General features: G+C 40.5%; 1 protein-coding gene across 1 annotated transcript in view; it reads left to right on the forward strand.

Annotated features, from left to right (window-relative positions):
• The first annotated feature begins 2,168 nt into the window (after positions 1-2,168).
• The window catches only part of zgc:172302 (phospholipid-transporting ATPase ABCA1), a 115,092-nt gene continuing 94,630 nt past the window's right edge, over positions 2,169-22,630 (forward strand). The window contains exons 1-5 of the mRNA XM_034180067.1: positions 2,169-2,278; positions 8,536-8,629; positions 8,854-8,947; positions 9,720-9,861; positions 15,010-15,134. Coding sequence (XP_034035958.1) covers positions 8,564-8,629; positions 8,854-8,947; positions 9,720-9,861; positions 15,010-15,134 — 427 coding nt within the window. The 5' untranslated portion in view covers positions 2,169-2,278; positions 8,536-8,563. The remainder of the gene's footprint in view (positions 2,279-8,535; positions 8,630-8,853; positions 8,948-9,719; positions 9,862-15,009; positions 15,135-22,630) is intronic.

Here is a 22,630-nt window from a genome sequence, read left to right on the forward strand (position 1 = left end):
GAGGTGGACATCAGCACTTTTTCGGTACATTCCACTGTAGAAGACAGAAGATTTGGCCATGAAAAGAGTGGCTGTGAAATTCATGCTGCTTCTGACGGCGGAGCAAAAGCACCTCCGTGTTGAAGTCTCACAGGACATGTTGTGACATGCCCACCTCTTCCACAATTTCTCGGCTAGTCACACAACTGAAAAGTCACCGAAAGCCGTCTGAATCATCCGAATGGTTTCCACCTGGCTGTCGCCCAGTTTCTGGCAAAATTTGATGCGGCGCTGCTCCAGTCGTTCCATCTTTTTCCTTGAAATGAAAATCCACCAAGCGCGCTGCACGTCCTCACACAAAGGCTGCTTACCAGAAAATGATGCAATCGACAGGCGTGAAAACGTTCACGCATGCGCACGAAGGTTCAAGGTTGCACACGTGATTCAAATCCATCAGGTTTTTGCAAAAAATAAAAAGGTCCGATACTTTTCTAACAGACCTCATATATCATATTAAGAAAGCATATTTTGAACTGAGAGCTAAGAAGTAGAGGCGTTGATGATTAGAGAATTATTAACTGACTGCGAGGTCTGTATGGGGAAATATCAAGAATATGAAAGCTGCTGACGGCTTGTAGACAGAGCTCATAGAGTGGAAGTGAAGCTGTTCGGTTCAGCAGCGGAGGTGAAGTTCACCTCCAAAAAATAAAAAGAACATCACCTCCTCTGCTCACTTCAGAGCTGTGAAGCTGAGCTGATGGCCGGTGTCTCGACAGAACACTGGAGCAGAGCAGGAACTTGCTAACAGATGGTTGGTCCGGTCATTAGCTGGTAAACTTTCAATCTGCGTGTTCTTTCAGATGTTGTTTAGATATTTATGAAGTACGTTCATGTCTGTCTTGCGTTTTTAGCTTCTGGTTTGTAAAGAAAATGCGCGTTTTGGGCTGATTGTCATGGAAACAGGTCCGATATGGGAAAATATCCGACCACCAATCACAGCGCACGTTGCATCACAGCCATATAATAATTGTATTTATCAGATGTTTAGCAAAGCAGCAGCTCAATGGAAAAATGGAAAGATGCAATATTATTTCACTTTACTAACTAAAGTCAGGTACAGGAGGAAAATTTTCCATTTTAGTATATTTTTAGTCTTACTTTTTTGCCACTGTACCTGTGCTGACCTTTATTGAATCAGGTCAAATGGTCTGTGTGTCATTACTATGTGCTTCCAGTATCTCACGTACTCCTGTATACAAATAGTCACAGTATTGCAGATCATCAGGCTGCAGCAAAGGTTTTTATTGTAAAGCTTGGCTTCTTTCTTACGCTGCTTCCCTGCCTGTACCTGAGACAAAGAAGAGAAGATGCACAGTTTGTTATAACTGCATTATTTGATAGAAAATGGTCTATTTTTAAGAATTTTGCTATTTTTTATTATTATTCTTAATAATAAAATGATGTAAGATATATTTCTAATACTTTAGTGGTCCTCTAATTTTTTGTCAAGTTTGCATGTAAATGTAATTGAAAGTTTTACACTGTAGCCATACTACTGAGAAAGAGCTTTTGTATCTTTAGATCCACTTTATACACACCTCTTCATTTGTTAGTGGGAATATACTGCATTGACTTTGAATTTGGATGAAGGGCCAAGAACCTATTAAATGTTGGTGATCCAGTTTGCACAGTAGGAACTATCATTTATCCATCATGAGAAGAGACTTTTTAAACTGATTATTTCAAAGGCTGACAAAGTAATGCACATATCTTTATTAAAAGGTTGATGTGGGATCGAGATTCTTGGTCTGCTTGCTAATGTGTGTGTGTGTGTATTATGTATTTTATATATATATATATATATATATAATGCCTTCTGGGCAATACATTTTAAAATATTGCTAAAAACTGTTCTAAATCTCTAATTCAGTTTTAATTAAGGATGCTGTTTTGCTGTACAGTTGCATGTATTATGACAGAATAAATAGTGTTTATCCCAGTAAAATAATCTCTACATGAATGTTGTTATACTTTGCAAACCATGTAATGCAGTTTTAATGTCTAGCCACTCGGCTTCCTCTTGACTGACAAAACGTGGAGAAAAACCAATCAGGTTCTTTACCGGCTTCATTGGTCCACCCCTTAATTCCTGTTTGACCAATCAGCGTGGTTCAAATGGGTGGAACTTTTCGGTCGTGCTGTTAGCAAACTGGGGAAATGGAGAGTGAATGTCGAGACGAGCAACGCACTGCTGCTGTGTTCGGAACATGGGACCATATTTACATTTTATAACAGAAAGGTAATAATATTTGAGCTCTTCGAGGTATTTGTTTAAGTTTCTTTGAATAGTCTGTACAGTGCTAAGAGGTTACGCCTCAGTTCACGACGTTCTTTTTTAACTAGAATGAAATGTGATATTTAGTATTTTATATGATGGTTTTTAAATTATTGGCCACACTTAAAGACCGTCTTGAGCTGTAGGAAGTTTTTCTTTTCTCTCTCTGGTAGACCTTTTGACTAGTGCATTTACTTCATGTCAATCAAACAGCAGGGACGGAGCCACAATGGGGGGGGGGAGCTGTTTACAACTGGTTAATGAAAACGATTCTCTTAGTCATGTATTTCATAAGTAGGTTTTTCCATTTCTTCATGCAGTCTTCATGCATTAATCGATGAATTGGTTAGTCTGTAAAAGTGACACCAAATAGCCATTACACTTCCCCCAGAGGCCAAGGAAATATCTTAATATTACGTTTGTTGCCAGGCTGTTAGACCAGAAACAATAGTTATTCAATTTACACTGATATAAAAGTGATGAAGAACAAAGCCTCATATTTTAAAAGCTCGATCCAGTCAATGTTTAGTTTTTTTCCTTGATTAATAACTTAAGCGTCAATGGCTTACAGTTGACTGGTTTTGCAGTATGATCCACCACCAATCAGTTGGTAGCAACAGGCCAAAATATGCAGAGAATCATAGCAAACAATCAATAACAAACTTTGAAGTGAATGGCCAACAATTAATTTGTTATGCTGTTATGCCTTTACTATGTACAGAAAACATAAACAACTCTCACCTGCAATTCCAGGAAATTATTTTGCCAATTTTAATGCTTTTGTGAAATTCTGCAGTGGTTTACGTTTGTAAATTAGCTCAATATTAGTCCCATTCATTGCAGACTTACTCTGTCTGCCATCTGTGCAACTTGCTCTTATGTCAGTGTTGACACCAGACGTACCGCTTGTGAGAGACCACTAGCTGTTCACTGTAGTTGTATGTAAAGTGAAAGCGCTAGGCTCACATTGTTTAAATTTCATATTTAAAGACTAGAATCATCTCAGATTTTGGCTAACGTGTCACCAGTAAAACTCAACTTTGTAACCGTAAAATCCAGCATTAACGTCCGCAAATCATCAGGCACAAGTGGGTTATTCCCATTCTAATCCAATTCCATTGTTTGCACGGTTTATTTTTCTGTAAGTAATTCGGTCGGCGAAGCTTACCATAAGCAACAGCGTCTTCATGCCAAACTGGAAATTCTGTGAGCACATCCACAGATTTCTCCATCTCATCAACTGCACTGAGTAATTCTGTATCAGAATCCACATCAATACTTTTGTATGATAGATTAAATTCCCCCATTTCAGCATCGTCGTTGCTGCACTAGTTTTCTCGCTCTCAGCTGACTGCGCCATTATTGACATCTGTGTAATGCGGTCAGGGAGCGGAGTAATACATTAAATGTGAAATGGTCATATATTTTGCCACCATCAACGCGATGTTTTATGGTCTGAAATCTCACGATTAACCAGTCAGATTTGCAGAACAAATGTAATTGGATTAGAATGATTATTATGCAGTACAGTGCATTACCACTTGCATTATTTATGTGGCACTTTCAACTGTTTAAATTCCAAACTCCAATAAAAATTCCCCCCCCCCCCCCCCCCCCCAAAAAAAAAACAATCGCATAAGAACAAGTTAGAACATAATTACACTGGTCAACATAATTTTACTTGCATTGAGTTTTTCAACGGATTTTGAGTCATTTGGGGGCGCTGAATCTGGTGTTAGTTTTTGCAAATCATATGTTTCCGAGATATGAAAACATATTTCTCATATCAAGCATTGAAGCTTGAAGCTGCAGTTTCGCAAACCTCTTCAGCACCATAAACAATATTATGGCTCTTGTTTGCATTTTGTGAACCTGGTTTAAAAACTATGCTTTTGTAGCTGCTTTTGTGCATGATTAGTGGTGTCAAACTCATGAGTAAATGAGCAACTTTTGCGTGATCCATCAATATAGAACATGCAGACTACAAAAAAAATGTGATCTGAGAGAGGAAATCTGAGCTCTGATTCAGATTCAGCACCCGAAAAATGACCCTAAATCAGTTCTAGAAGTCCATGCAAGATTTTTTTTTTTTTTTTTTTTTATCAGCATGAAAACAGTATATTTGACTGAAATAAAACCATTTACTAATCATAGCTAGATTTATATTTAAAGGACTCTACCTTGTATTTCAAGGTAGGAGCACGAAATAAGCCTGCATCCTGAGGCCACCAGATGGATGATGGCACATAAGGCTTCAAACTTTCTCCAACATAAGCGGGTACACACCTGTTCAGTATTTTACATATCATTCACAATATCTTAAAATCTCCTTTTGCAATCACAGGGAGCTAATGAAGGAAGGACAACACGGGGGTTAATGTGATCAAATTTCCTAGATCTTATCTTAGCGTCTGTATTGTAAATCACCTGACGAAATCTCACGGTCTTTTACAGCATGCCAAAAAATAACACATTACAATAATAGATTCTGGAAGACACAAAATCATTAATCAATGCGTCAGCATCAGCCATTGAACAGGGTAGTTATAATAACTGCTATGCAAATGATAACATGTAGAGGTCAAAATGGAAAGATGGCTCATAGATCACGCTGAGATTTTGAACGCTTTCAATGATGATGAATTATGATGTTTCTGTCTAGCGTGAACAATAACAATCATCAGTCTCTCTAGTACTGACACTTGCATAACCTGATTGTATGTAATGATGAAGGTGCATATATCACCTTTTTTTTCCTGTTGTTAATTTGCAACTCAAATGAACCTGACCATCACTTTCTAACTTGGCACAAACATGGTCCTTTTAGATTTTTACTGCAGAGATTCACTTGTTCACAGGCTCTCATCGAGCCAAAGTGAATGTTGACTGTCAGAAGAATGCCAGAGGTAAGCTGACAGGATTAGAAGGATTTCAGGATGAAGCAAAGGATTGTCAGGCTTGAGTCGATTACACTGGGCACATTGGGAAAACGTCACATCTGACACATAAAAACAGGTTGTTGAATCGTACACAAGGAGGAATTTTATGTTCACATTTTAATTTCCAAAGTGAGACCATGGATTTTAAAAGTTGATGAAAGAAAAACCTTATCCACTGAAGCTCATCTTTCTGCAGGGGAAAGGTATGACATCAGTGCTCTACTCACATTTGATAGCTTTTTGGAAGTAAACATGAGAAATGACAATATTTCAAAGAGCAGGACAAGTAAAATTCCTGTCAGGTCAGTTCAGCTGTGTGACTTGACTGCACAATACATGTCAAAGTATATGCCAGAAAAGACAGATTACAGTTCCAAAAAAGGAGTGGAAAAACATGACAAAAGTCACTCAGTTTTGAAAATGTCCTGCGGACAAATGAGTCACAGATGAATTTGCATCAAAATGAGTGGAAAGAATGGCTCATAATTGAAAACACAACCACCTCATCTGTGTTGCATGGAGGAGGCTATATTGTCGGCTTAACAGTCAAGGCTGGTTCCTGAGTGTTTACTGATGTGTTTACTGACAAAAGGAGCAGGGGCATGTGTATTGGACTCTATTATGTGCTCATATTCAGGAAATTGTTTCAAAACTCAATGGCATGTGCGTCACAGTTTTGATGGGCAGTGACCCAAATTATGCTATGAGCAAAGATCAAGAATTGATAAGGCGAATCTTTTTGACAGAAATCCAGTTGTTCATGCATTTAACTTTTCAAAGTAAAAAGCAAAGAAAGATTGTCTCGATAAAGCATAAATTGATCTGCTGAAGAACATGAAAAAAACAACTGTGAAAGTGAACTTGCACCATTCGCTAAAGCTGAGGAACTGGTTGACAAAAAAGTTATGTGGTTATAATTGTGCCGATACCTATAGCAGGTGCCCAAATAAAGACGAGGAGGCGCTTTTATGAGAACAGATTGGCAAAGCCATCCACAGTAAACTCACCATCAGCCAACAAGCATTTCCACAAGGAGAGCCAGATACACCAGAAGCCCTGATCTTTCACAACAGAAGTACTGGACATGCACAGCTGCTGCTGCTGCTACAAAAACCTTTTTGGGTAGCACTTTTTAAACATACCATATTTTCCGGACTATAAGTCGCACTTTTTTACATGTTTTGGCCTGGGGTGCGACCTATACTCCGGTGTGACTTATAAATGCAAAAATATACCAGTAGGATCTCAATTAATTTACTGTAACAAAACAATTTTACGTGACAGAGTCAATCTATGTTTTAAAATGGCCACCAGAAAAGGAAATGCAATGCATCATGGGCACTGTAGTATGGTGGCCGTCCTATAGGTTATGCTGGTCGCGATAACCAATCAGAGAACAGAACGTTGGACGCGTATTCCTCACCTCACCCACAGCGTGAGAAGCTGATGAACACGGTGCTTGCTGTTATTCCAGCATGGCGAACAAAACAGCTTCAACCCTTGGATATCAGTGTGAGCAGAGTGTTTAAGTTGACGCTGAGAGCTGCGTGGGAGCACTGGGTGAGCGACGGTGGAGGATTAGCGTGTGCACTTGGAAGGAGCTGGCGTTGATGATTGTGAAAAGCGTTTGAAGCAGACGAACATGGTGTTTATTCCGGGACAGCTAACAAAACAGCTTCAACCCTTGGATATCAGTGTGAGCAGAGTTGACGCCGAGAGCTGCATGGGAGCACTGAGCGACGGCGGAGGATTAGCGTCTGCACTTGGAAGGAGCTGTATCGACACCGCTGGGCGGTCATGAGCTGCGCAGGTAGGTGCTGCATGGTTTGGCTCGCAATGTGGTCCGCAAAATACAAACAGGTAAAATGCAGCTCACGAGAGGGCACTCGAGGCTTGTGTGACTGTTCCTGCGACTTCTGACTACCATAGAAAAATAAAAATTTCAACGTTACTGATAACTTAACAAGACAACGGAGAAGGCCCGAAAAAATGCCACCAAAAAGAAAATCATACTCTGCAGATTACAAGTTAAGACTGGTTAAATATGCATCCGAAAACGGTAGCCGTCACAATATTATCATCTGAACTTTTCATGTTAACATACCTGTATGTCCATGGGACTTATAGTCCAGTGCAACTTATTTATGGTTTATTTTTCTTTATAATGGATAAAGTGGCTGGTGCGACTTATACTCCGGTGCGACTTATTTATGGTTTATTTTTCTTTATAATGGATAAAGTGGCTGGTGCGAACTTATACTCCGGTGCGACTTATAGTCCAGAAAATACGGTATACAAATTGCTTCAAAACAAAAAAATCTATCATTAAAATACGGTAAGGTAAAACTTTAATGAATGAACCCTGTAGTTTCTTCAGGTTTTTGTCAATATCAGGGTACTCCGCATGCTGACAGTATTATAAAATTTTTCTCATGATAGATACCAATACTGGGGAAAGCAAAAAGTTTTTTTTTTTTTTTTGGGGTACCCTCAAGAGGTGGAACCACACATAAGTTCTTATAATTAGAACATTTATCTGGTTTCAATGTAAATGTGTAAAAATTCTTAAGCTTTTCACAGTTTGTGCTTTGAGCTTATGTTCATTATTTGCTTTCAACTTCAATATGCTGTGGTAAACCGCTAAAATACCAAATGTTTACCAGTGTCCAAATATTAATAGGATTGACTGTACAATTTTACCTCTGCCACCAAAGTTTTCGCCCCTATTTGTTTGTTTGTGAACAGCCTGGAGCCCACAGTTTTTCATATAGCATTATGACATTTGTGGATATTTGAATTTAATATTGAAAAGCCCATTTGGTGTACATTTTGCATTATATCTCATTCAAAAGTGCCTGAATCATTCTCATTTTTCTGTTATGGATTTACTACACCACAAAAATTGGATGGAGGTTCCAATTTTATGCCTGTTTGTCAGTCTCCCATTTATCAGTTGGAAACGAAGTACCAAAAAGCAACAACAAATGATGTGTAGCAAAGATAACAAATGTTCTGTGAAAATTTTCTGAAAAAGAATTCAGAAACTGAAAGTTGGAAAAAAAAAAAAACTGTCAACACCACAAAACAACTTTGATTCAAGTGCATGAACTAAACACATTTGATCACATCTAATTTAGCTTATGAAAAGTCACTGCTAACAGGACTTTGGCCTTGAAATTTTTTCCAAGGTAAAAGTTTGTGGAATTGGAAACTAGTGTTGGCAGAGGATTGCGCTCTATGAGTGCGGCGCTCTAGTTTAAATGTGTTTTTGTTCCATTCCAGCATAATGGACATGTAGCTGCAGGGAACCATGGCTATTTTCAGACCGCTCATCCTCCTGCTCTGGAAGAACATCACATACCGCAGGAGAAACAAGGTGGACGCTTTTTACTCCTCATGTGTTTGGTGTCCGATTCTCCAGATTAAAAGTGAAGCAGTTGAGTTTGGTCCACTGCATGAAACAAAATTAGAATATGTGATTTCATGCAAAAGTACTATTTGTGTCAGTTATGAGCCATGGATGGAGTGGAGAGTCCTGTTGCTTTCTGACAGAAGTCATTGAAAGTTTCTTACGACACTTTGGTTTTCCCTCTCGTGCAGACTCAGCTGATCATTGAGATCCTCTGGCCGCTGTTCCTCTTCGTCATCCTCATCTGTGTTCGTCACTCTCACCGTCCTTACAAGCAGAGCCAATGTGAGTGATGTTTCATGTTCGACTTGCCTGTCAGTCCTTAGATCCACTTCTCTCACAGTACACACACATACACACAGAGTTAAAAGGTTTAACAGTGGCTCTTTGCCAACCAGCTAAAGTGGATTAGTTTCCTGAGAGAGAGTCGTGTGGCACGTTATTGCAATCTGATGTTTTCAAATGTCAATTAAAAGTCCCTTATTACAATAAGTCACGTGATGCTATACTGCACTAGCATAATGTAACACAACATTTCTGAGTCTTCCAAAATAGTGTGCTTTGATGTTTGTCACTGATAGAAAAGCTTGTACGTTGGCAGATCATTTTTTTTCCTTGCGGTAGTATTTTGAGTACTTATTTAAATTGTTTTGCCTTTTACGGATTGAATGTGAGATAAGCAGTGACAGCAGAGGTCACATATTGGTTCATGTTTGCTTGCATGTTTTGAGTGTTAGGAAGACGTTTTAAAAAAAAAAAAAAAAATGGTTTTGCTGTGAGATTTTCGTGTGCAGAGACTGCGGGGGAGAGAGTGAGAACACCCACTGTGTTTGTTCTTGTTTGAGATCAGTCTTGCATGTCAAGTTACAGTTGCCATCATTGTTATAGTTTGATGCCAGACAGGAGTGGGGGGGGGGGCAGCTTTGGTTACATTGGGTTATTATTCTTTTTGTTATAAAATTGTGTTTTAGGTCACTCATGCACTCTTTAATTGTTTTGTTCAGGCTAATCTCCTTGTGCTGTGCTGCTTTTTTCTTTTCTTTTTTTAAACTTGCAGGTCACTTTCCAAACAAAGCCTTGCCTTCAGCAGGTACCTTGCCCTGGATTCAGGGCATTATCTGCAACATCAACAACCCCTGCTTTCACAACCCGACACCAGGGGAGGCACCGGGCCAAGTTGGCAACTTTGACAATTCCATGTAGGTAGAGTGCAAGTAAAAATCATATCCAGCTTCCTGGAGTGAGGGAATTTACAGCTTGGGGGGGGGGGGGGTGGTGGAGGATTCAAGCGATATAATAATCAAAAAGATAAATATGAAAACTACAGTCTCCACAGTGTTTCTCAAATGTAGATTTTGCATGAGCAGTTATATCTTGACGTTACTCAGTCTGTCTGAGGAGAAACTAATATGTGTAACATTAATTCATTCATTCATTTTCTTTACCCGCTTACTCCTATCAAGGTTCACGGGGGGGGGGAGCCTCTCTTAGTAATCAGAGGGTGTGAGGCAGGGTACACCCTGGACAGGATGTTAGCGTGCAGTGCATCCAGAAAGTATTCACAGTGCTTCACTTTTTCCACATTTTATGTTACAGCCTTATTCCAAAATGGAGTAAATTCATTTTTCCCCTCAAAATTCTACTCATAACACCCTTTTTGCAAACTTATTAAAAATAAAAAACTAAGAAATCACATGTACATAAGTATTCACACCGTTTGCTCAGTACTTTGTTGATGCATCTTTGGCATCAATTACAGCCTCAAGTCTTCTTGAATATGATGCCACAAGCTTGGTGCACCTATCTTTTGACAGTTTTGCCCATTCCTCTTTGCAGCACCTCTCAAGCTCTATCAGGTTGGATTGGGAGTGTCGGTGCACAGACATTTTCAGATTTCTCCAGACATGTTCAATCGGATTCAGGCCTGGCTGGACCACTCAAGGACATTCGTGGAGTTGTCCTGAACCCACTTCTTTGATATCTTGGCTGTGTGCTTAGGGTCATTATCCTGCTGAAAGATGAACCGTCACTCCAGGCTGAGGTCAAGAGTGCTCTGGAGCAGGTTTTCATCCTGGATGTCTCTGTACATTGCTGCATTCATCTTTCCCTCAATCCTGACTAGTCTTCCTGCCACTGAAAAACTTCCCCACAGCATGATGCTGCCACCACCATGCTTCAGTGTAGGGATGGTGCCTCGTTTCCTCCAAAAATGATGCCTGGCCTGCAGAGATGGAAGCTTCTGGAAGCTTCTCCTCTCTCCACAGAGGAATGCTGGAGCTCAGACAGAGTGACCATCGGGTTATTGGTCATCTCCCTGACTAAGGCCCTTCTCACCCAGTCATTCAGTTTAGACGGGTGGCCAGCTCTTGGAAGAGTCCTGGTTGATCCGAACCTCTTCATTTACAGATGATGGAGGTCACTGTGCTCATTGGGACCTTCAAAGCAGCATAAATATTTTTGTACCCTTCTCCAGATTTGCACCTCGAGACAATCCTGTCTCGGAGGTCTACAGACAATTCCTTTGACTTCATGCTTGGATTGTGCTCTGACATACACTGGTCAACTGTGGGACCTTGTATGTAGACAGGTGTGTGTCTTTCCAAATCATGTCCAATCAACTGAATTTACCCCAGGTGGACTCCAGTTAAGCTGTAGAAACATCTCAAGGATGATCAGTAGAAACAGGATGCACCTGAGCTCAGTTTTGAGCGTCATGGCAAAAGCTGTGAATACTTATGTGCATGTGATTTATTTATTTTTTTTTATTTTTTTTGGTGTGTTTTAATAAATTTGCAAAAAACTAAAAAAAAAAAAAACTAAAACTTCACATTGTAATTGAGGTATTATGTGTAAAATTGTGAGGGGAAAAAAAAAAAGAATTTCATGCATTTTGGAATAAGGGGGTAACATTAAGTGTGGAACAAGTGAAGCGCTGTGAATACTTTCAGGATGCACTGCTACGAGGGCCATGAGTAACATACATGTCAGAATTTCCAAAACTATGCAATAAGAAATTAGTTTCTTTTCAAAACTGCTTAACAAATAAACCCGCACAAGGAAATGTCAGTTTTCAAAAACAGCTGTCCAGTACGTTATTAAAGTTTTTGAATTCTGCATTGCGTTTAGTTAATATAGTCCAGCAGTTCACACTGTTCCACAATGGAAGTAATGTCAAAGAAATGTTTTGTGCCCCCAGCGGTTCTGTGGCAGTGGGGACCTGCAAAGACCAATGTGGTATGCAGATCATATGACTTTCTTCTTATTTGATATTTTTTGACATTAACATTTATAATGACATTTGGCACAGTAGATGGGACAAACTGTTCATGTTTCAGTTTTATAGTTATCCTAGTTATGCTTTGCATTCGCAGCCATGCGTGGGTGTCCCACATTGGTAAATTCAGATGTTGGCAGGTATGCTCTTTCAACTTTTAAAATAATTTGATTGTCTTGGTGTGGCACAAAGAGCCGGTGTCCTCTAGTTCAGGGTGAGAAATGCACAAACCACAGAGGGACTTCTTTTAAAATGCTACGTTTCCAGCCGCGACAAGGAATTAAACTATTTTCAGACGTTGTTTTCCAAAATCAGGACGCTTTATGGGGATAAGTTTTCATCAGGCTGTGACGATGAATCCAACTGAAAGGAACAGGTAAGATTAAGACTTTATATTTACCGTATTTTCCGGACTATAAGTCGCACCGGAGTATAAGTCGCACCAGCCACTTTATCCATTATAAAGAAAAATAAACCATAAATAAGTCGCACCGGAGTATAAGTCGCACCAGCCACTTTATCCATTATAAAGAAAAATAAACCATAAATAAGTTGCACTGGACTATAAGTCCCATGGACATACAGGTATGTTAACATGAAAAGTTCAAATGATAATATTGTGACGGCTACCGTTTTCGGATGCATATTTAACCAGTCTTAACTTGTAATCTGCAGAGTATGATTTTCTTTTTGGTGGCATTTTTTCGGGCCTTCTCCGTTGTGTTGTTAAGTTATCAGTAACGTTGAAATTTTTATTTTTCTATGGTAGTCAGAAGTCGCAGGAACAGTCACACAAGCCTACCTGTTTGTATTTTGCGGACCACATTGCGAGCCAAACCATGCAGCACCTACCTGCGCAGCTCATGACCGCCCAGCGGTGTTGATATAGCTCCTTCCAAGTGCAGACGCTAATCCTCCGCCGTCGCTCAGTGCTCCCATGCAGCTCTCGGCGTCAACTCTGCTCACACTGATATCCAAGGGTTGAAGCTGTTTTGTTAGCTGTGTCGGAATAAACACCATGTTCGTCTGCTTCAAACGCTTTTCACAATCATCAATGCCAGCTCCTTCCAAGTGCACACGCTAATCCTCCACCGTCGCTCACCCAGTGCTCCCACGCAGCTCTCAGCGTCAACTTAAACACTCTGCTCACACTGATATCCAAGGGTTGAAGCTGTTTTGTTCGCCATGCTGGAATAACAGCAAGCACCGTGTTCGTCAGCTTCTCACGCTGTGGGTGAGGTGAGGAATACGCGTCCAACGTTCTGTTCTCTGATTGGTTATCGCGACCAGCATAACCTATAGGACGGCCACCATACTACAGTGCCCATGATGCATTGCATTTCCTTTTCTGGTGGCCATTTTAAAACATAGATTGACTCTGTCACGTAAAATTGTTTTGTTACAGTAAATTAATTGAGATCCTACCGGTATATTTTTCATTTATAAGTCGCACCGGAGTATAGGTCGCACCCCAAGCCAAAACATGTAAAAAAGTGCGACTTATAGTCCAAAAAATACAGTACTCTGTGTGTGAATGGTTTTATTATTTTGAAACAGTCTGTTTGTATGAGGACTGCAGCTTTGAGCCAATGAATGGACAAATTTCAACTTATGAGTAACTTACAAGAAACATGTCAACAGTTACATTATGTCCTGCATGTGCGGAACATATGAAACATGCGCTGGCATACCTCAAAAATGTTGTATATGCCCAAACTTTTTCGAGGTACTTGGCGTATTACAGTGTATATCAGCATGCTTCAAACTCATACAAAACCTACTAAGGGTGTAACAATACATGTATTTGTATTGAACCGTTTTGGTACGGGACGTTTGGTTCGGTACAGGGCTGTGCACAGGTGAGTTCGCGTTGTGTGTGTGTGTGTGTTTTCCGTAATTTCTGGACTATAGAACGCACCTGAATATTAGCCGCACCCACCAAATTTAAAATGAAAAAAGAAATTGTACAAAAATAAGCCACACTTGTCTATAAGCCGCAGGTCTCCACATTGTAACATGAGATATTTACACAGAAAGATGTTAGACGAAAGAATGTTTGACTTTTAATTAAATACGTACTGTAAATGCTTTTTCCCCTGAAGTGTTACACGTAAATATTGATGCGCACATCATCCAGTGCGTGCGCATGGTGTCTTTGCGCCACACAGAAAATAATTTTTTTTTAAATTAATTTTATAACTTTTTCTTGAGATTTCATCACGTGTGCAGCCAGGATCGCATGGAGCTTGTGGTAAATGAGACGTTATTGAGGCGCTGTGACTTTTTTGACTTGTTGCGCCAAGACAGAGAACCGGTGGGGAAAGGTGGGGGGAGAGAACTCCATTCAGCCAACTGATCTGACGGCGCAAAGTACTGCAGAGTGGCACTTCTTCACTAAAACGCATAGGTAAGGTGTGTGTGTGTGTGTGTGTGTGTGAATTCACACTTCATGAGGAGCGCAGCTTTCAGGAAATCAGTTGACATATTTGCTCTTTATTTGAGAACATTTTATTTAACTTATTACCAGATAGCACTCTGCAATTATTTTATTTTCCAGTTTGGTTTAAACAACAAGCAAATTTAGGTTTTGCATTTTGTTCCCATACTGTACCAAAAATGAACCGAACCATGACCTCAAAACTGAGGTACGTACCGAACCGTGGATTTTGTGTATCGTTACACCCCTAAAACCTACCCATAACTTATTAGACGTACACCAACGTATGCCAGGGTTTTTAATACGGTCGGCATGTGCAGACGATGTATGACATCCTCGAGGTGTGACAGGCTTGTTTGCCACCATGGCTAAGTCGCATCCATGATGAAATATCCAGAATGGTGATGTTTGTGTCTAATGTCTTTGGGGGCTTTACTCTGCTCTCGTAAATGTCTATGGAAATGTCCATTAATCTCCCTAACAACACAAGATGTAGGTGTGGCTTGTAGGGCATCCTGTTAAACCCATTATGTGATTGTTTTTTTTATGACCTGAAAAATGGATTGTGCATCAGTTAGACATAATACAATTACAAACTGCAAATCCAGTAAAGACGTTTCTGTCTTTTTCACACAGATTGTCTCGTTTGTTCATGGACGTTCAGACTGTTTTGTCCTACAGTGGACACAGGAGCTTTTCTGGCTTTCAGGATCTGGTGACGAGCGTCCGGAGGTTGGGAGAGAGACCTGAAGCCTGGCCAAGTAACTGCTTGTTTAGAATAACTTGACAGCATAATGTAGTGGCACCGGTACAAGTCTGGTATATCATTCAGTTTCCAAATTAACTTAAAATTAGACTTGGAACCACAGCTGGGTTTAACTAGTGAGAAGATATTTTGTTAAATTCCAAGTAAATAACATGTTACAAATGCTTGTTATTGTAAAACACACAATATAAAAATGTGACTGTAACTTGAAAAATTATTTTTATAGCACCTATTAAACAAAAATAAAGAAAAGGTACTCTGAAAAGGTACCACAAAAATAAAGTCATAGAAAATCTATGCACTTTTGAATACTAATATGTCATATGTCATCTAGAAGCATATCTCAGGGAATTTTATGATAAGAAAATGAAGGCATGATAAGAGAAAACTATGACCTGCAGACTTCTTAATCACCCTAGGGACATAAAGTAGTCCTGCACCCTGAGAATGCAAAGCCCTGGCCAGTGCATAAGGTTTAATTAGGTCAGCTCGGTAGGGAGTTGCCAGTCCGTGAACAATTTTATAGACTAGTACGGGATGTGAAGGGATGCCAAAATGGGTGTAATGTGGTCGAACTTTCTGCTTCATGTCAAAAGTTTGGCTGCAGCATTTTGAACCAATTGGAGAGCCCTAATGCTGGACTGCAGTAAACCAGAAAATAGAACACTGCAGTAGTCCAATCTGGAAGAGATAAATGCATGGATCAGGGTCTCAGCATCAGCCATAGACAGGATGGGACAAATCTTCACTATATTTTGCAAGTGGAAGAAAGCAGTCCTCGTAATATTTCTAATGTGGAGGCCAAAGGACAACGTAGGATAAAAAATTACCCCAAGGTTCCTCTCTTTGTCCGTGTGATGTATGACACATGAGCCTAGGCTAAGCGTTAACTGGTCAAATTGATGCCGATGTCTCACTGGACCACTGGACTTGCATAAATGTATATGCTTGCATAAATGTATATGTATATGCTTGCATAGATGTATATGCTGGTGGGCAGGCCTCATTTAAGGGGAGGACAGCTGTAGGTTTAAGCCAGGTTTCACATAACCCAATCATATCTAGGCGATGATCAATAGTTAGATCATTAACCAACAATGATTTTGAGGATGGTGATCTTATGTTAATGAAACCCAGACTAAGGACCTCAGTGGGGTTGACAGTTGGACTGTTTGGGTACCACTCCGCAGTGGACTTGTGTTGTGTTTACACATAGGCAAGACGCATTCCGAATGTCATATTTGTGTCATTCTTGGCACATTCCTGACATTTTTAACGTGATTTAACGCATCTGAATAGGTTCTTAATATTGCGTGTTGGTGCGTGATATTTGTGGAGCATGTTTTTGGTTGTCAAGAAATCTTCCACGAATGCCACGTACCACCCTCATTTCACCTCATGTCATGGAGATCGCAACTGACCGTGTTGATCCATCTTAATTAGAGGTGATCCTTAATAGAGCATGACAGTGTTCTTCTCTGATGTGCACAGTTAAACCCTGCTGCACCGTGTTCAGTTTCATTGCTGCAGTATGCTGAAGGACAGTGACGCCAAGTCTGCTAAAAGTCTCGTTCCATTGGTCCTCATCACACTCCTGCAGATGTTCCACCTGCTGCATGTGCCTGATGTTTGGGAAAACGAGCGAATATGGGGGTGTGTGTGGAGACAATTCAGCTCATTCACAACGTGACAAAACTTAACGATGCGCTGTTACGCACGATAGTGCGCAACAACGTGGAACATTATTCTTGACCGTGTGTAATGGTTCCTGATAACTCTCCAGCAACACGTGCCATTAATCGTAACGCGTGATAACAGGTTGCAGCAGTTCCTGAGGACATCTGACGACTCTGCCCCGAATCATCACATTCATGATCAGCGGCCATGAATGCATACTTAGTGGCATTCGTGGCGTGCAGTCATTATGTGTAAACGCAGCTTTAGAAAAAAGGGTGACTTGACCAAATGTAATCTTTTTAATGCACATAATGCCCGGCTCTTATTTAAGGCAGGCGTTTATTTTTTCAGATGACGTTTTGAACCGGCCATTAAATGAGGCAGGTCCCTATTCAAGGTCAGGCATTTAATCAAGGAAATACGTGAGGCTAATTAGTGCTGGGGATTACTTGTCCATTGTTTGTCGCCTCCTGATTGTAACAAATCCATTTTATACATATAGTGGATTTAGATTATAGCGGACAAAATTCGCTGATCCACCTGAATCCATTATATGCAAGTTTTACTGTGTGTGTGTGTATACTCTTCCACAATTTCTTGGATAGTCACACGACTGAAAAGCCACCGAAAGTCGTCTGAATCTTCCGAATGGTGGAAGAGCTGGCCATGTTACAGCATGTCCTGTGAGGCTTCAACACGGAGGCGCTTTTGCTCCACCATCAGCTTTGTGCCGATGAATTTCGCCGCCACTCTTTTCATGGCAAAATCTTCTGTCACAGTGGAATGAGCCGAAAAAGTGCTGATGTCCACCTCTTCCACAATTTCTCGGATAGTCACACGACGGTCCCACATCACCACAGCGTTCACTTTGGAATGATCCGGTCATTTCAGCATGTCGATGGCCGACCGGAGCGCGGCGTGCTCTCCAGCGTTGTGCGGCTGTCTTTAAACCGGTTGTGCTGCTCCTTAATCTGTGTGATGCTCATAGGATCGTCACCGAAAGCCGTCTGAATAATCCGAATGGTTTCCACCTGACTGTCGCCCAGTTTCTGGCAAAATTTGATGCAGTCGCGCTGCTCCAGTCATTCCGCCATTTCCTTGCAAAGAAAAAACGACGAACAACCCCACCCATCCTCACACAAAGGCTGCTTACAAGCAAATGACGCAATCAACAGGCATAAAAAAAATCACGCATGCGCACAAAGGTTCAAGGTTGGCTCATGCAAGCACACATGATTCAAATTCATCAGGTTTTTGAAAAAAATAAAAAGGTCGGATACTTTTCTAACAGACCTCGTGTGTATATATACAACCCCTGGCAAAAATTATGGAATCACCGGCCTCGGAGGATGTTCATTCAGTTGTTTAATTTTGTAGAAAAAAAGCAGTTCACAGACATGACACAAAACTAAAGTCATTTCAAATGGCAACTTTCTGGCTTTAAAAAACACTATAAGAAATCAGGAAAAATAGACCAAGCAGAGGGAAAAAATATGGAATCACTCAATTCTGAGGAAAAAATGAATTAATTTTCATCCCCAAAACTAACACCTGCATCAAATCAGATCTGCTCGTTAGTCTGCATCTAAAAAGGAGTGATCACACCTTGGAGAGCTGTTGCACCAAGTGGACTGACATGAATCATGGCTCCAACACGAGAGATGTCAATTGAAACAAAGGAGAGGATTATCAAACTCTTAAGAGAGGGTAAATCATCACGCAGTGTTGCAAAAGATGTTGGTTGTTCACAGTCAGCTGTGTCTAAACTCTGGACCAAATACAAACAACATGGGAAGGTTGTTAAAGGCAAACATACTGGTAGACCAAGGAAGACATCAAAGCGTCAAGACAGAAAACCTAAAGCAATATGTCTCAAAAATCAAAAATGCACAACAAAACAAATGAGGAACAAATGGGAGGAAACTGGAGTCAACGTCTGTGACCGAACTGTAAGAAACCGCTTAAAGGAAATGGGATTTACATACAGAAAAGCTAAACGAAAGCCATCATTAACACCTAAACAGAAAAAAACAAGGTTACAATGGGCTAAGGAGAAGCAATCGTGGACTGTGGATGACTGGATGAAAGTCATATTCAGTGATGAATCTCGAATCTGCATTGGGCAAGGTGATGATGCTGGAACTTTTGTTTGGTGCCGTTCCAATGAGATTTATAAAGATGACTGCCTGAATAGAACATGTAAATTTCCGCAGTCATTGATGATATGGGGCTGCATGTCATTACATCATCAATAAATGCACAAGTTTACGTTGATATTTTGGACACTTTTCTTATCCCATCAATTGAAAGGATGTTTGGGGATGATGAAATCATTTTTCAAGATGATAATGCATCTTGCCATAGAGCAAAAACTGTGAAAACATTCCTTGCAAAAAGACACATAGGGTCAATGTCATGGCCTGCAAATAGTCCGGATCTTAATCCAATTGAAAATCTTTGGTGGAAGTTGAAGAAAATGGTCCATGACAAGGCTCCAACCTGCAAAGCTGATCTGGCAACAGCAATCAGAGAAAGTTGGAGCTAGATTGATGAAGAGTACTGTTTGTCACTCATTAAGTCCATGCCTCAGAGACTGCAAGCTGTTATAAAAGCCAGAGGTGGTGCAACAAAATACTAGTGATGTGTTGGAGCATTCTTTTGTTTTTCATGATTCCATAATTTATTCCTCAGAATTGAGTGATTCCATATTTTTTTCCCTCTGCTTGGTCTAAAAAAGTAACCGTTACTGACTTCCACAATTTTTTTTTTTGTTGTGTGGGCCGCTGAAGAGGAGGTACTGCTGGCCCATCACCACAAGATGGCGCCCTGCTTGAAGTGCGGGCTTCAAGCATGAGAGGGCGTCGGCTTTGCTGGAGGTGACAGCTGTCATCAATCAACACAAGCTGTCACCCATCACCACCACTACAAAGACCGGACTGCAACTCCACCTCCTTGCCGAGAAATCAACTACCATTCAGGTAATTTCTCTGCTGACTAACACTTTGTGTGTACAATCTAATCTCATTTGCAGCCGTTGTCCTGTGGTTGTTCCCTTATCTGGGATTTTGGCATTTGGTGTGATTGCGACGACTGCGCCTCACACTCCAAACAGATAAGTGGTTAATCAGGAGCTGCACGAGTGTGTAATTTGGAGGTGGAGGTTCTCCCTCCTAACTGTGTACAGATCGTGGACCACTGAGTGTGTGAACTCACACTCATCTGGACTGTCTCTGTTCTCTGCCAGCAGTACCGGGTCTGACTGCTGAAGACAGCGGCCACCTGGGGCGCAGGGCTTGGCGGCTCCGGTGTTCTTCAGCTCCGTTGGTGTTGGAAGCTGTGTGGGAATCCGGCTCTTCTCTCTCCAGGCGTCTTCTATCGTCGAGCCTGCCCACACGTCACCTGGTGTATGACTGACAGTCCACCATATTGTTATTGTCTGTACGTTGTTGTGCGATTCACAACATTAAATTGTTACTTTTTGGCTTATCCATTGTCCGTTCATTAACGCCCCCTGTTGTGGGTCCGTGTCACGCCACTTTCACAACATTTTTCCTGATTTCTTATAGTGTTTCTTAAAGCCAGAAAGTTGCCATTTGAAATGACTTTAGTTTTGTGTCATGTCTGTGATCTGCTTTTTTCTACAAAATTAATCCAGTGAATGAACATCCTCCGAGGCCGGTGATTCCATAATTATTGCCAGGGGTTGTATATGTATGTATATATATGTGTATATATATGTATGTACAGTGAGGAAAATAAGTATTTGAACACCCTGCGATTTTGCAAGTTCTCCCACCTACAAATCATGGAGGGGTCTGAAATTTTCATCTTAGGTGCATGTCCACTGTGAGGAAAATAAGTATTTTCTATACCCTGCGATTTTGCAAGTTCTCCCACCTACAAATCATGGAGGGGTCTGAAATTTTCATCTTAGGTGCATGTCCACTGTGAGAGACATAATCTAAAAAAAAATATATATATATATATATATATATTAGCAGTATTAAATGCCACCACCAAATGCAAGTAAGCAATTCAAAAATATTTTTACTTGATTCAGCAGGGTTTCAGAGCAGGACTGAAGAGTTACAGTTGAAGCCAGTAGATGATCTTTACAAATGGCTTTAAACAGGAGCAGCCTGTAATATAGCTGGTGTCGAGTGACTTGCTAAATGTAGCCATTTATTGCTGTTGAGAATGGCTACTTTGCCTTCTCTCGCTGTAGACGGATGGAGTTACAGGCCTACCCCAAGCAACAATTGGATGCAAGAAAAAAGGTTTTTATTATTCCAGGATTTCTTCAACAAATCTCACATTAACAAGCTGACAGAGAGCTGGTGTCTCTTCAGAAGTCTGGAAAGAACTGAATTACATCTGCTTCCTGATTACTTTTTTTTTTTTTTTTTTTTTTTTTTTGGTCAAATTTAAGTCAGCCTTAAAATAAATTGTATATTTAAACTTGTGACTTAATATTTTTATTCCCTGCAGTAACATTCAAAAAGTACAAGTAAGAGAGAGCAATGGGAAAGTTACTTTGAACTGATAGTGTATCCAAATTATAGTAAAGCCTCGGTCCCACCGAATAATAAGCCATGAATAATGAGCCACGCACGGGTGTGTCAGCGATTATTTGAAGAATGATCTACGTTTTAAGCCATCACGTATCAACTACTAAGACATCTCTGTGTGCCTCTCTGTACCTCACGTGTCAGGTATCACCCTCTAGTGAGCCACGACTGACCTGTCATTTGAGCCCCGTCCACAGAGTGTGCCTCATCTGATCCATTAACAAGATGTGAAATCTATCATAAACATACTTTTGCAGCTAGGAATGAACATGCAACTGTTTTACCAAGCTATAAAAGCATTGCAAATAGTTACCTTTAAGCTGTTCCAAAATACGTTCCTCATGGAGCAGGAGAGAGAGGAAAAAAAGCATCCAGATGAAGCAGTCTTCTAGGGCTGAAACGATTAGTCGAGTGACTCGAATAATTTGATTACAAAAAAATGTTTGAGGCAAATTCTGTGCCTTGAAGCTTTGTTTAACGTTGTAGTACATGTGCCAGGCCTGTGTATGGCGCTGCAATGTCTCCTGAAAAAAAAATAACAAGAAGACTAGAGCATAATTGCTAGTCAAATTAGCAACGAAAGCTGCAGCTTTCCAACATGACACAGAGAAAAATAAAGCCTTTTAAGAGAAAGAGGGTCCACACTGATCATCTGAAATGGCTGACTATGCATTTAAAGCGAACCAGTGTGTTTGTCTATTTTTAAAAAACACTGTGCGCTCGCCGTGGGGAGTGACTATTGACCCGGCGGCCGGGTGCTGTCTCTCTCTGCTCGGTGTGAGTCACAGCTCCATTCCCGGCTACACTGAGAAACGGCAGAAGTCCAGTCTTTCTTCAGTGTTTCACTTTTTAGTTTCCGCTTTTTTGGCCAACACACAGCACTTCACAAACACGGTAACTTAAATAAAATAATAAAAAAAAAACTGACTCCGAGGCTTGAATGTTCAACCTCCAACTGAAATGCATCTGCTGAATCACAGAGAAAGAGGGATAAAAAAAAAAAAACATGCAGGGACCCAGTTCACCAACTTTTATTTAAAAAAAAAAACCCTTAAAAATGGTTACATTTTACAAGTTGGATAAAACAAAACAGAAAGCCATATCTCATCGCCATTTCAGCAAAATGTCAACACTTTGGCACAGCGATATTGTGCCATTGCTTAGGGAGAGCCCTGGACTATTGATGTTGTTTAAAAACACAAAAGTACTTTTGATCCGACTACTCAATTAAGTCAGAATAATCGAT

The sequence above is a fragment of the Thalassophryne amazonica genome, chromosome 10 (genome assembly GCF_902500255.1).
Source record: "Thalassophryne amazonica chromosome 10, fThaAma1.1, whole genome shotgun sequence".
NCBI classification, from domain to species: domain Eukaryota; kingdom Metazoa; phylum Chordata; class Actinopteri; order Batrachoidiformes; family Batrachoididae; genus Thalassophryne; species Thalassophryne amazonica.